Raw genomic sequence first — 13,165 nt, 5'->3', positions numbered from 1 at the left:
CGGGCAAAATTCAAAATTTCCTACTAACTGAAAATATTAGGCGTGTCCCGCGCGCTCATATGACCTTATGCAGTTGCGAGCGCCGTAAACCACTTACCAAAAACAAAAAAGTGTCAACCAGAATCAAAAAAGCAAAAATTTTGTGAGAAGTAACTTACGTATCCCATATGGCCGTGTCTACCGCAGTTGTAACAAAAGTTGACGTCATTCGGCGGCCGGCTGTCTCTTTTCTTCGGCTTCAGCAGCCCCGGCTCCACAGTCAGGTAAAACTGTCTCCACCGATCTGGGCACATCTGAAAACATTTGGTGGATCGTTAGCCACAGCGTGAAAGTTCTGGATGGAAACTTCTTACTTCTCAATAAATAATACTAACAATGGAGAAAAAAAAACAACCTACAGCTACTTTAATTGACAAAGAAGATATCATATCCCAACACTTTTCATTGCAGAATATCTCAGTAATTATAGAGTATCATATTTTAGTTTGGTTTTAGTAGGAGTTTTACGGCACTTGCAACACAATAAGGTCATATTATAAGTGTCGAAGATTAGAGGTGTTACAAGAGAGTAAGAAACACAAAAAAAGAAGGAGGAAAGATAAAGACAATGGATGTTTGATAGGAAAGAAGAAGCAAACCACACAAGAACACCCGCCAACCACCCACTTTTTGATTCTGAAAACTTCTCACTTCTCAATAAATGACAACTATGGAAAAAACAACCCTTGGGAGGTTTTAATTGACAAAGAAAATATTAGATATCAACACTTTTCATTGCAGAATATCTCAGTAATAAAAGAGAATCATATTCACATAATAAAAGAGGACGTCTAAAAGTACAGAACACAATTTATCAGAGGTGCCGGCTGGCTCGGAAAAAAAAATTCCTGTTGATCTTTTTGGACTTGCCGAGACACACGTGGTGAGGGGAATCAACATTTACAATTCAGACTGTCAAATAAATCTTGAATTTAAGATTTATTCTAAAGTAAAGTGCAAAAATTCTGACAATTTTTAAAATCTGAGAGGTCAGCTGCTGACAATTTTGCGCTTATCTGGTCGATTCTGACCGGGACAACCGAGCTCAAGAATGTCCCACTGAGGATTCAAACTACAGACGGCTTTAGTTTTAGTTTTAGTTTTAGTAAGAGTTTTACGGCACTTGCAACACAATAAGGTCATATAAGTGCCGAAGAATAGATGTGTTACAAGAGAGTAACAAACACAAATAAGAAGTCTCAGTTTTAGTAAGAGTTTTACGTCACTTAAAACACAATAAGGTCATATACAAAAAAAGTAGGGGAGATAAGCACAATAAACATTTGATAGGAAAGGAAGAGCAAACCACACCAGACAGCTGCTTACGACCCTTGTCTTTTTTTTTTCCGAAATAGTTTTGTCTTTTTCAACACCATAATGTCATATCAGTGCCGAAGATTTATACGTGTTACAAGACAGCAAAAAACAGATAAAAGAAGGATAAGAGATAAAGAGACAATAGATGCTTAATAAAAAAGAAAGAGCAAACCACCCCAGAGCACCCCCCCCCCCCAATCCACCCGCTCTCCTAGTCTAACATGACATCAATTGGTCGCTTTTTTAAGCACAAAGTGGGCTATCCCAAAAAATGCTCTTTTGAGAAAATCGAAGGTGAAGTTTTAGGACCCGTGTTCAGTTTTCAGTTTCTTTAAAAAACAAGGAGAGTTTTTTTATAACCAAACAAATATACACACCAATGAAACCAAACTTCTCCTACAGGTAGGGCAATGCCCACTTTTGGTGTAGGTCAAGATTCCTGGAAAACCCTGAAACCCGTGCTAGCCAGCTTGTCCTTAAAAGCCACCAATTAAGCTACCAACACACCTAACCAGGATATAGTTCTGTCCCCAGTTTTATGCAAAACATTCTGAAATTATGCAAACTGAGCCCGAAAATGTGAAAATATTGCGATTCTGTTAATTTTAACAAAGAATGATAAAGGAAAATAATCAGAAATTATGCCCAAAAAATGATCAATTTTTGCTAAATTATGCGGGGCGCATAAAACCACGGGGACAGATAGTTTTACAATAAATAACAATCAAACGAAGACACAAACAAGATTCGAACCTCGGTGAAGTGCCCAGGAAGCCAGCACCTCCCGCATGGCTTAGTCGGGTCGCGCCACGGGCTCCGGCAGTCTCTTTGATTGTGACCGGGCTTGTCGCACCTGCGGCAGCAACTGGCGGGACACGTCTGGAACAGGTGTCCTTCCATGCCGCAGAACACGCACCGACGCTTCTGCAAGGTCATCGCAAAGTTTCAAGTTTTTTTAGTTCCATTTTTAAAACTCACATTTTGAGTTTTAGTTGTTAATAAGCGTTTTCACGGCACTTTCAATATAAGAAGGTTATATACGTGCCAAAGATTGTTTCAGTAAGAGTTTTACGGCACTTGCAACACAAGAAGGTTATATAAGAGCCAAAGATTAGAGGTGTTACAAGAGAGAGTAACAAACACAAAGAAGAAGGAGGGGAGATCAGGACGATAGATGTTTGATAGGAAAGAAGGACTACATCAATTCAGATTTGTTTATTCAAGCAAATCAAAGCACATCCACACAATAATGGTCATTTAGTGCTGGAAAAGGGTCAGACAGGCAGACAGAAATAGCAGACGGAAAGTAAAGAAGTAGGACCTACCAGTGGCGCCTTCCGGCCACTCAAAGACATCTGACTAGTAGGTGTGAGGGGAAAAAAATCATAACAACATAATAACAGCCATCTACTGAAGGGAAAAATGAAATTATCTAACTAAATTGCATACAACCTGACAGAAACTGAATTCAAGTAAAAAATAAAATGACACTCTATACATATCTTATCAGGGCTCTTCGATCGGAAAAAGAAAAAAAAATTCAGAGAGATCCAATTTTATCGAAGTACACATCAGTTTAGTTTTAGTAAAGTTTTATGGTCCTCACAACTGCATAAGGTCATATGAGCGCCAAGGGGTGGATGTCAACAGAGAAGTCTAAACGGGGAATCAGGCTTACTCTGCTCACCTCTCTAACCTCAAAAGCACAACCAGTTCACAAGAAAGTGACAAACAAACAAAAAAAGTAGAGAACATATTATGATAGGATGAAGAAAGTAAAAGCAGCAGTTCCCCCTATACTGTTCCGGCACAGTATGAGCATAACATTGATTCCACTGTGTATAAGAACATGTTAATATCCCCCTTTTGGGAATGTCCCAAAGACAACTTCAGTCAGTAGCACTGTCCTGGGGGGGGGGGGGGGGGGGGGGGAGTACTTGTCAGGTTTTGGTGACAGACCACAAATATCGCAGCACAAATACCACAGAGGCACTCACCGGAGGCTCGGGACAATCCCTGGACAGATGACCCTCCTCCTTACAGTTGCGACACTGGATCTTCTTGGGGCAGAAGTAGCGGCTCAGCGTGGTGGTGACCCGGTAGTGGTCCGCCTCGTTGACCTGCCAGTTGTCCACCTCCGGCTCTGTAACAAAGCAAGGAAATTACAAACAGTCAGAAACAACGCAAAGAAATAACAAACACATTAAAAAACAACGCAAAGAAATAACACTCATTCAGAAACAACACAAAGAAATAATTAACACAGTCAGAAACAACGCAAAGAAATAACAAACACATTAATAAACAACACAAAGAAATAACAAACACATTAAAAAACAACGCAAAGAAATAACAAACACATTAAAAAACAACGCAAAGAAATAACAAACACATTAAAAAACAACACAAAGAAATAACAAACTCATTAAAAAACAACACAAAGAAATAACAAACTCATTAAAAAACAACACAAAGAAATAACAAACTCATTCAGAAACAACACAAAGAAATAACAAACTCATTAAAAAACAACGCAAAGAAATAACAAACACATTAATAAACAACACAAAGAAATAACAAACTCATTCAGAAACAACGCAAAGAAATAACAAACTCACTCAGAAACAATACACACTCATTCATTAGTTAATATCAACATATTATATACCAATATTTTCAGTATGGTTTGTAGAATACATCTGTAATGTTCATTTATGAATTTTTCGACGTTGGTTCCTGTAAGAGACAATTATGCAACACAATTTTGATTGGATGCGGATAAAATTTGGAAATAAACAATTAATAATCTTTGATGAAACTCAAAAAATATGTTTGCACCTAGTCAAACGATACATCAAAATAACCATAAATGAATATAGAACTGGAAAATATTGAAAAGTTTGCAGTTATTTACCTACATTCCATAATATTTGTACATTTTGAACATAACATCCGATATTGAAAAAAATAATGTTTTTTTATAATCTTGAAAAACGATCACTAACAGAAAAAACCCACTCGTATGTTATATATGGAATTATTCAGAATTGCATTTGGAATAAACCTATACATGTCTGGAGTGGCACTTTTTGTGTAATTTCATCAAAAAGTAGAGGTTTTGGGGAGAAAAAAAATATTTTGACAATTTATTAGATCTAGATCTAGACCTAGATCTAGCACTCAAAAATATTGATTTCTCAATAACAGTGCACTGGCAATATGAGCCCAATCGTATCAATATTATAAAAAAGAGTCCTACATTTCTTTAGTGTGCAAAATAATGATAGACTTTGTTGTGTAAAATTACTAAAACTGGTGTCCGGGCTATAATTTTGGCATCGCGATAAAACAAAGTAAGATAAACTACGAAATCGCGTTTTAAAACTGAATCTAAATTTCCGATTTTCAGTGGAAATGCTTGACCCGGAAGTCAACATTATATTATGACCTTTATTTTAACATGGATATGTGGATTGGAATAGAATCAAAGCTAAAACTGAAGATCGGTTCTCGAGCCGCCGGGGGCGGCTTAGCGTACTGACGGCACTTTAGCCGCGCCGCCCCGCACGGCTCGGTGTAGCGAATGAGTTAAAAACCAAATAAATTTACAAATTTACTTAAATAAAAAGTCCAACTTAAAACTAATAATGAAAAAAAAAACTAAAAACCCTCGCTCACCTTCAACCTTGGGCTCTTTCAGTAAGTCGTTCAGATCTCCCTCGAGGTTAAACTCCAACTTGGGATCTACTAGAGACTCGTCAGCCTGATCCGCCCCCGACGAACTCTCCGAGTCGGTCGACGACGAAGTCTCCGCACTGTCATCTTCTTCCTCGTCACTCGAACTGTCGCTATCATCACCAGACGAAACTCCTTCTTCCTGTTTTACGTCCAACATGTCTTCTTCCTCCTCTTCTTCTTTAACCTCTCCTTCCTCCTCCTCTTCAGAATCTTCGTTTTCTGAAAGCTGTACTTCTCCTTCCTCCTTAACATTGTCTTCTTCTTCTGGTACCTCCCCTTCCTCCTCCTCCTCTTTCACATCTTCTTCTGATACCTGTATTTCTCCTTCTTCCTTCTCATTGTCTTCTAATACTTGTACCATTGCTTCTTTCTCCTCTTTCATATCATCTTCCACTACCTGCACCTCTCCTTCTTCCCCCTCCTCCTTCATATCATCATCTAACACGTGTATCACTCCTTCCTTCTCCTCTTTCACATCATCTTCTAATACTTGCACCTCTCCTTCTTCCCCCTCCTCCTTCACCTCTTCTACTACCTGCACCTCTCCCTCTTCCTCCTCCTCCTCCTCTTTTAAATCATCATCTAACACAAGTACCACTCCTTCCTTCTCCTCCTTCATCTCTTCCACTACCTGTACCTCTCCTTGCACCGGCACATTCTCACTGCCACTGTCAGACGACACATCACAGACCGCTGCCTCATCCTTGACGTCTTCCAACACCTGTACATCCTCCTCCTCCTCCCTAACATCATTCCCACTCTCAGAAGACACATCACAAACAGACGGTTCATCGACAAGAATTTCTTTTACATCGTCCATGTCATCGTCGATCGGCTTGTTTTCGACAGCAGCAGCGGCACCGATTTTTTCCCTTTTCACAGCTTTTTCTTCACAGCTTTCAGGACTTTGCCTATCCTCCTCAGGAGAACATGTGCTGGTGTTAACGCTATCACCCAAATTTGTTTCTGACTTTTTAGACGGCTTGGCGGGAACTGGGGAAAAATATAGGGGGAGACAGTATGAAAATACGAGTCTCATCCTTAGACGGAAAACATCACTACACATCTTTTTTAAAATCCCACTGGGGGTTTTTTCAACATGGAACATAGTCACTTCCAAAAAAAGGACCTATGATGACAAAGCACAAAAAATTTAAAACTAAAAAAAAAAAAAAATCACATCAAATTCTGTAACTTCATATTCGAAAATGAGGGTGACGTAAACAAGAGGTGCCAAAAGCAAGGGATTGTGGAACATGTTATAGGTATCTCATTTTTCACACTTTTACCACAAAGTCAAAGTTTGTGAAATGTATATATGTGAAGGGCTTTCTGCCTTTTGCTCACATGTATTAAAGTATGGTGCCTTGATGCATCTTCATTTGAAAAAGATAAAAGTTATAGTTAGTTTTAGTAGTTTTAGTAGAGGTTTTACGGCGCTCGCAACTGCATAAGGTCATATGAGCGCCAGAAGATTAGAGGTGTTACAAGAGAGTAACAAGCATAAAAAAGAAGGGGAGATAAGGATGATAGATGTTTGATAGGAAAGAAGAAGCAAACCACACCAGAGCTCCCGCCAACCACCCGCATAAAAGTTAAAAGTAATAAAAGGCAAGAACAAGAGAATTGTGAAACATAGTCCACACTGCCTGACAAACGTGCAGGAACAATTGACAACGGTTTCACAGACAGGAGATGTCATTTCACAAGACTCTCAAAGGCAAGTGATCACAAAAATTGAAAAATTGGTAAGAAAGTCATTTTCCATGTCATATTCTTCAAGAAAACAACACAGTGTATACAGAAAAATCTTCTGAAACATAAAAGTTCTAGTTCAATAAAGAGTTGTACGGCACTTGCAACACAATAAGGTCATATAAGTGACGAAGATTAGAGGTGTTACAAGGGAGTAACAAACACAAAAAAGGAGGAGGAGAGAGAAGGACGATAGTTTTTTATATAGGAAAGAAGGAGCAAACCACATCAGAGCACCCGTCAACCCCACCCATCAAACACAGAAGAAGAAAAAAGACAATTTTCTGAAACTGTCAAAACGAGAGATCATCACTCACCGGCGGCAGCTTTGCTCCCACTCCCCTGTATCGGAGAAATGCGGGACTTGCTCTTGAAAGACCTGAGCGGGGCCACCGACATGACACTCTCCTCGCTGTCGCTGTAGTCCGTGTTGGTGTCACTGTCTTGCCGGTACACGACGTTCAGCGTCTGCGGCTTCCGGAGACGGACCGGGGGCTGTCTGGGCCTCACGGAAACTTGCAGTTTGGTCACAGCTTTTTTGTCCTTCCTCGTCGGCCGCTCAGACTCGTCGGGCTTCGTCAGTTTGATGAACGGCCCTGGCTTAGGGAACTCTCTCTGGCCTCGGGCAGCCGGCGAAGCACCCCCGCGACTCTGGGGGGAACCATCGCTCGAAGACAACAGCGCCTGCAGTGTTTCATCTTGATCCAGCTCTTCCTCGTTCATGGCGGTAGCGGTGCTACTTCTTCTCCGAGCCATGAATCGAATCAGGCCCGCAGCACGGCTGTCGGTTACCTCCGAGTCTGGCACAGCGGGTGGTTCTAGTGTCACAGGCAAGCCCAGCGATTCCACGTCGAGTCGTGTTAATTTGATGAAGCAAGATTTTAATTTTACGGAAGACTTCTTCGTCTTCACAGAGGGCTTCTTCGTCTTCACAGGGGACTGCTTTGTCTCTTTAGTTACAGAGGACGGCTTTGTCTTTAGAGAAGCCTGATTTTTTTCTTTCTTTACTGAAGACTGCTTTGTTTTTTCAGAGAACTGCTTTGCTTCTTTATTAACAGAAGACTGTTTTGTGTCTTTATTCACAGAAGACTGTTTTGCTTCTTTATTCACAGACGACGGCTTTGCTTCTTTATTCACAGATGACGGTTTTGCTTCTTTATTCACAGATGACGGTTTTGCTTCCTTACTTACAGAAGACTGTTTTGTGTCTTTGTCTTTATTTACAGACGACTGTTTTTCTTCCTTACTTACAGAAGACTGTTTTGTGTCTTTATTCACAGGCAACTGCTTTGTTTCTTTATTCACAGACGACTGTTTCGTGTCTTTATTTACAGACGACTGTTTTGTGTCTTTAATTACAGACGGCTGTTTTGTGTCTTTAATTACAGACGGCTGTTTTGTGTCTTTTTTCACAGATGCCTGCTTAGATTCTTTCTTCACAGATGCCTGCTTAGCTTCTTTCTTCACAGACAACTGCTTTGCTTCTTTCTTCACAGACAACTGCTTTGCTTCTTTATTCACAGACAACTGCTTTGCTTCTTTATTCACAGACAACTGCTTTGCTTCTTTATTCACAGACAACTGCTTTGCTTCTTTATTTACAGACTGCTTTGTTTCCTTTTTTACAGACGACTGTTTTGTGTCTTTATTCACAGATGCCCGCTTTGAGTCTTTATCCACAGAAGACTGTTTTGCTTCTTTATTGACAGACGACTGCTTTGTTTTTACAGAGGACTGTTTTGTCTTAGCAGAGGGCAACTCTTCATTTACAGAGGATAGTTTTGTCTTCTCAGAAGACCGCTTTGTCTTAAGAGAGGGCCGCTTCGTCTTTTCACGTGGCAACTCGGCAGTTACAGGGGGCGCCTCCGGGGGTACGGGCGGCAACTCCTCTGTCTCTGTAGGTAGGGACTCGGGCTTTACTAGCCCCGACTCTGGCTTCATAAACGTCCAGTTTATCTCCAAAGGCGGCAACTCTTCCTTCACAGGCGGCAAATCTGTCTCTGTAGAGGGTAGCTGGGTCCCTATGAGGGGAACATCGGACCCTACAGGAGGGAAGTCTATGTCGATGCACACGGGCTCCGAGTCAGCCGAGATGCCCTCCAGTTTCAAAAACGGAAGTTCCGATTTCACGGGCAGGGTTTCCACTTCAGTGAGCAAGCAGTCGTCTTCTGGGACGACGGCAAACTCTGTCTTCACAGGCAGCTTCTCCGACTTTTTCTTGACCGACACTTTGTGTTTGGGCGTTCTGTCAACCACAAAATAACCACCGTGACGCTTCTTCTTCGAAATCCGCGATTTACCGACGGTTTTCTTGACATGGCTCCGCCGCTTCGACCTTTCGTCCGCGCTGTCGTTCTCTTCGCTAGCAGATGAGTTAGTGCTCTCCGACTCCGACACCTTGATCACGTCGGGAATCGGGGAGGAGAACTGGTGCTCAAAAAGTGTGATTCTCCCACTCCTGCCGAGCCCGTCGATGTGAGCCAGCCAGGGGTCCTCTGAGCCTGCGGCATGGTCGAAGTGTATCTGGCTGTACAAGGCCACCTCCAGCTCTTCCTGATCCACGCTGTCATCGTCAGACGAACCGCACTCACTCTCCATGTCCACGTCCATCCCAGCCCCTCAAAGTCAGTCTGCTTGGGGGCACAGCTAGAAAAAACAACCCAAAACAAAACAAAAATATAATAAATATACACAGAAACATTACTTGTTATGTGGGTACAACAAAAAATGTAACATTAAGGGATCCATTCCAGTGCACCTTAACACAATACACCCTAAGGGTCTGGACGGGAAGTCCATTGTTAGATCCTAAGCAAGGGGAAGGAACCCACCTCCCGTGAATACATGCCTTTAAAAAAACACATTTCAAAAATACTAAACAAATTCCAAAAATCCTGAAAAAATAAAAGTTAAAACGTATAATGAATGTAGTTTCAGAAAAATATAACTTTATACTTTATTAGACCTGCATGTGAGCCTCAACCAGATTGTCTGAAAATTTTGCGCAACCCCCCCCCAAAAAAAGCCTTTGTGGGTGTCATAAGGAAGGACATCCGGGTAATGAGCGACCACCCCAACAAACACAATAAAGAAGAGACCTAACCCTAACCCTACCCCCAAAAAGAACCTGCAACGGGCCTCATGTAAAAAGGCCAAAACAAGTCCTAAATGAAAAAAAAAATTTTTAATTGAAAAACCACACTCCAAAACAAACAAGGAGCATAGATCTAGATCTATATTCTAGATCTATATGGCTTACACATCTACATTGCTTTAGGGTTTGATACAATAACACAATAGAATTGGAATATGAATCCTCCATCTATCTAGATCTAGTAATCTAAATAAATCTAGATCTAGATCTTGTAGAACAAGTGAATAGGAATATAGGCCATGAACTAGAAATCCCCATCCGATTCCGAACAGAGGGACTCAGCCGAGTCTAGATTCTAGATCTAAATAAATAAATAATTCACGCACCTGATGAAATGCTTATTTTTACCAATATTAATATTACAGCACAACCTATGATAGGGTTTGACACAATAGAATTGGAATCTGAATCCTCCATTGAGGTCTATAATGATCTATATAAATCTAGATTCTAGATCTATATTCTAAAAGAACAAGAGAGTCAGACTTGAATGAATCCACACGATCTGAACAATTGAATTAGTCAACAAACTAAATTCAAAATGGCCGCTCGAGCACGAAACAAAGTAGATAATTTAAGTTGTCGTCCTTTTTCGTATTCGCATTTCTACTTAGGTTCCGCCAATTATGTCGGAAACGCCGACGTCGGCACAAAAACGAAAGTGCCGACGAAGCCGACGGGAGAAAAAGGGGTCGCTGGGAGTCGGCCAGGCCTCGCACTACGCACATTGACTGATACAGGCGGGCCTAGCGATAGCATCGGCCGGTTCGCGGGTCGGGTCGCGATTGTCGGATTTCAGACGATTGTCGGCAAACATGCAGGTCTACTTTATGTATGCGCAAACTGTTGGAAATGTTCTAACTTTAGTTCAATCGGGGTGTCCGACCCGTCACTCTCACTCTCAGCCTCGCGGTAGGGCCCTAGATCTAAATTCTAGGTAAATTTTTACTTTCACTCCCGCACACAGATGCGCTGTTTCAGGGGTCAAACTGCTGTACTGTTTGCTGCAGATCACACATAAAGCCACTAAAACTGTCGCAAATCAATTATTTTCAAGACAATTTCAAATCTAACTGTAAAATATCAAATTATAGGTAAAAACAGGGGGACATGCCCCCCCTGTAACCCCCCAGATTTTCTTTTACCCCAGTGGGGCAGGCCCCCCTGGAACCCCCCGATTGGTCCAAAGCATGTCTATCTCGGTTAAAAACAATAAAATATTTCAAAAACTATTAATTAGACCATTTGTGACGGAAATGAAGTTGATATTCGTGTTCAGCGCATCAATATTTAGTAGAAAATAGACAACTGGTAGCTGAGAGTGAGACGGGAGGGAAAGTAAAAAAAATACCAAATTCTAGATTTTCTACGTCTGATCAATCTGAATAGCCCCACTCTTGCAACAGCGTTTTCATCAAAATCTAGATCTAGGCTAGCCTTAGCCTACACTTTGGTGTAGAACCAACACAGGCCATTCTAGAAGTAGACTAGAAGGTCACAAACGCACACAAACTCAAGCAGAAATTCACGTTATATTGGGGAACATAATCGGGGGACGGGGGTCAGGAGAAGACACACACAAACACACACACACACAGAGGACAGAGGGACAGAGAGGCGAACGCACAACACTGAGCACTCGAGCAATCTAGATCTACTACCCACCAACGCAAAAGAGCTCCAATTTACTCGGTGGCAATTGACAAAAAGTCAATTTTTGTCAATTGCCACCGCGTCACTCGGTGGCAATTGACACTACCAAAAAATAAACCAAGGCCAAGGCTAAGGCGCTAAGGACAAGGTGTGAATTCTTTTTTAACGTTTACTTTCATTTTGCATTTCATTCTTATTACTGGATGGAAATCATTAAAATAAGAATATGACTAAGACTAAAAGTAGGTAAGGCAGTGTGAGATAAAAGTTGTAATTTGATTAGATTCTACTTCAACTTCAAGCAAATATGTAATTGTGAATCATTGTCAATCAGAGTCAAACATGTTCTTATCTTCTTCTCTGTTATGGCTTGTGGCATGGCGAGTCTGAGAATCAATCCTGCAACACAAAGGTTAAAAACTAAAATCAACCAAGATCTAGATCTAATACTTACATTTAAATGAAAACTGAATAACAATGCACGTTTTGATAGTTTTACCGACGTTATCTATCTCACAGTACTGTGGTCTGTCCCAATGTTTTGTGTCTCTACCACGCATCACGTTGAACAGAATCAGCAACAACGAGCATCATTATACAGGGGAGATAACCGCGGAAGTAGATTGGTTTCGTATAATTAGTGTTTCGTGGTCTTACTTGTACATTCGTAGTTTATTTTAAACATTTTTTTTTAACAATCACAGTCACAGTAAATGAATGGAGAAAAATGGAAAGAAATATCTCTTGTATTTATCTTCATTGGAATGCTTGGATAAAAATTACTTGAACTTGTACAAAACAGGCAATGTTCATAATCTTCTTTGTATGGTGAGATTCATATAAATGATAAAGTCAGGCCAGATCTATTCACGTATTGTTACATTGTACTGTTATTGATCTCGATTGTAATTCTTCTCCAAGTCTCCTTCGTGTTTTCTCCTGGCCACCTTGTGCCATCTGGTGTCGGGCAGAGAGCAACTCAAGCCAGTCAAAGATCAATGTCACTGGGCATGAGTGCACAGTACATGTTACTGTCCCCGTGGTTTTATGCACCCCGCATAATTTAGCAAAATTTGATCATATTTTGCATAATTTTTTTATTATTTTCCTTTATTATTCTTTGTTAAAATTAACAGAATCGCATAATTTCACATTTTTCGGCTCAGTTTGCATAATTTCTGAATTTTTCTTGCTTAAAACGACAGGGACAGATGTTATATATAATATAGTACTTGTATCGCCCACGCCAGTCGGCAAGGCACCGGATGATGATCCTACCATCGTACAGGTTCCAGTAAGCACTCACCTTGACAGTGTCATTGGACGGTACTGGTACTGTATTACATTATACCAGTGAGCCTGAGATATATTATAATTTTATTTCACTTTTCATTGTGATTTAATTTTAAAAAGAACAAGTCTAAGTGCTCCCTGGCAGCTCACAAACCACATGACCAGTGCAACATATTGACTTTGATTGGTACGAGTCAGTATGAGTACATGTACGAT

The 13,165-nt window shown here is 40.7% G+C and overlaps 1 protein-coding gene across 1 annotated transcript in view; it reads right to left on the bottom strand.

Moving 5' to 3' along the window:
- The window catches only part of LOC101857143 (microtubule-associated protein futsch), a 19,491-nt gene extending 7,235 nt beyond the window's left edge, over positions 1–12,256 (bottom strand). The window contains exons 1-6 of the mRNA XM_005108008.3: positions 12,111–12,256; positions 7,167–9,495; positions 5,035–6,087; positions 3,354–3,499; positions 2,110–2,280; positions 159–293 (exon numbers count right to left, since the gene is read on the bottom strand). Coding sequence (XP_005108065.1) covers positions 159–293; positions 2,110–2,280; positions 3,354–3,499; positions 5,035–6,087; positions 7,167–9,459 — 3,798 coding nt within the window. The 5' untranslated portion in view covers positions 9,460–9,495; positions 12,111–12,256. The remainder of the gene's footprint in view (positions 1–158; positions 294–2,109; positions 2,281–3,353; positions 3,500–5,034; positions 6,088–7,166; positions 9,496–12,110) is intronic.
- Positions 12,257–13,165: the final 909 nt, after the last annotated feature.

Source organism: Aplysia californica, unplaced genomic scaffold (genome assembly GCF_000002075.1).
Source record: "Aplysia californica isolate F4 #8 unplaced genomic scaffold, AplCal3.0 scaffold00649, whole genome shotgun sequence".
In the NCBI taxonomy this organism is placed as follows: Eukaryota; Metazoa; Mollusca; class Gastropoda; order Aplysiida; family Aplysiidae; genus Aplysia; species Aplysia californica.
Note: the sequence above shows the minus strand (reverse complement) of the source record. Positions and strands in the feature narration are given on the sequence as shown.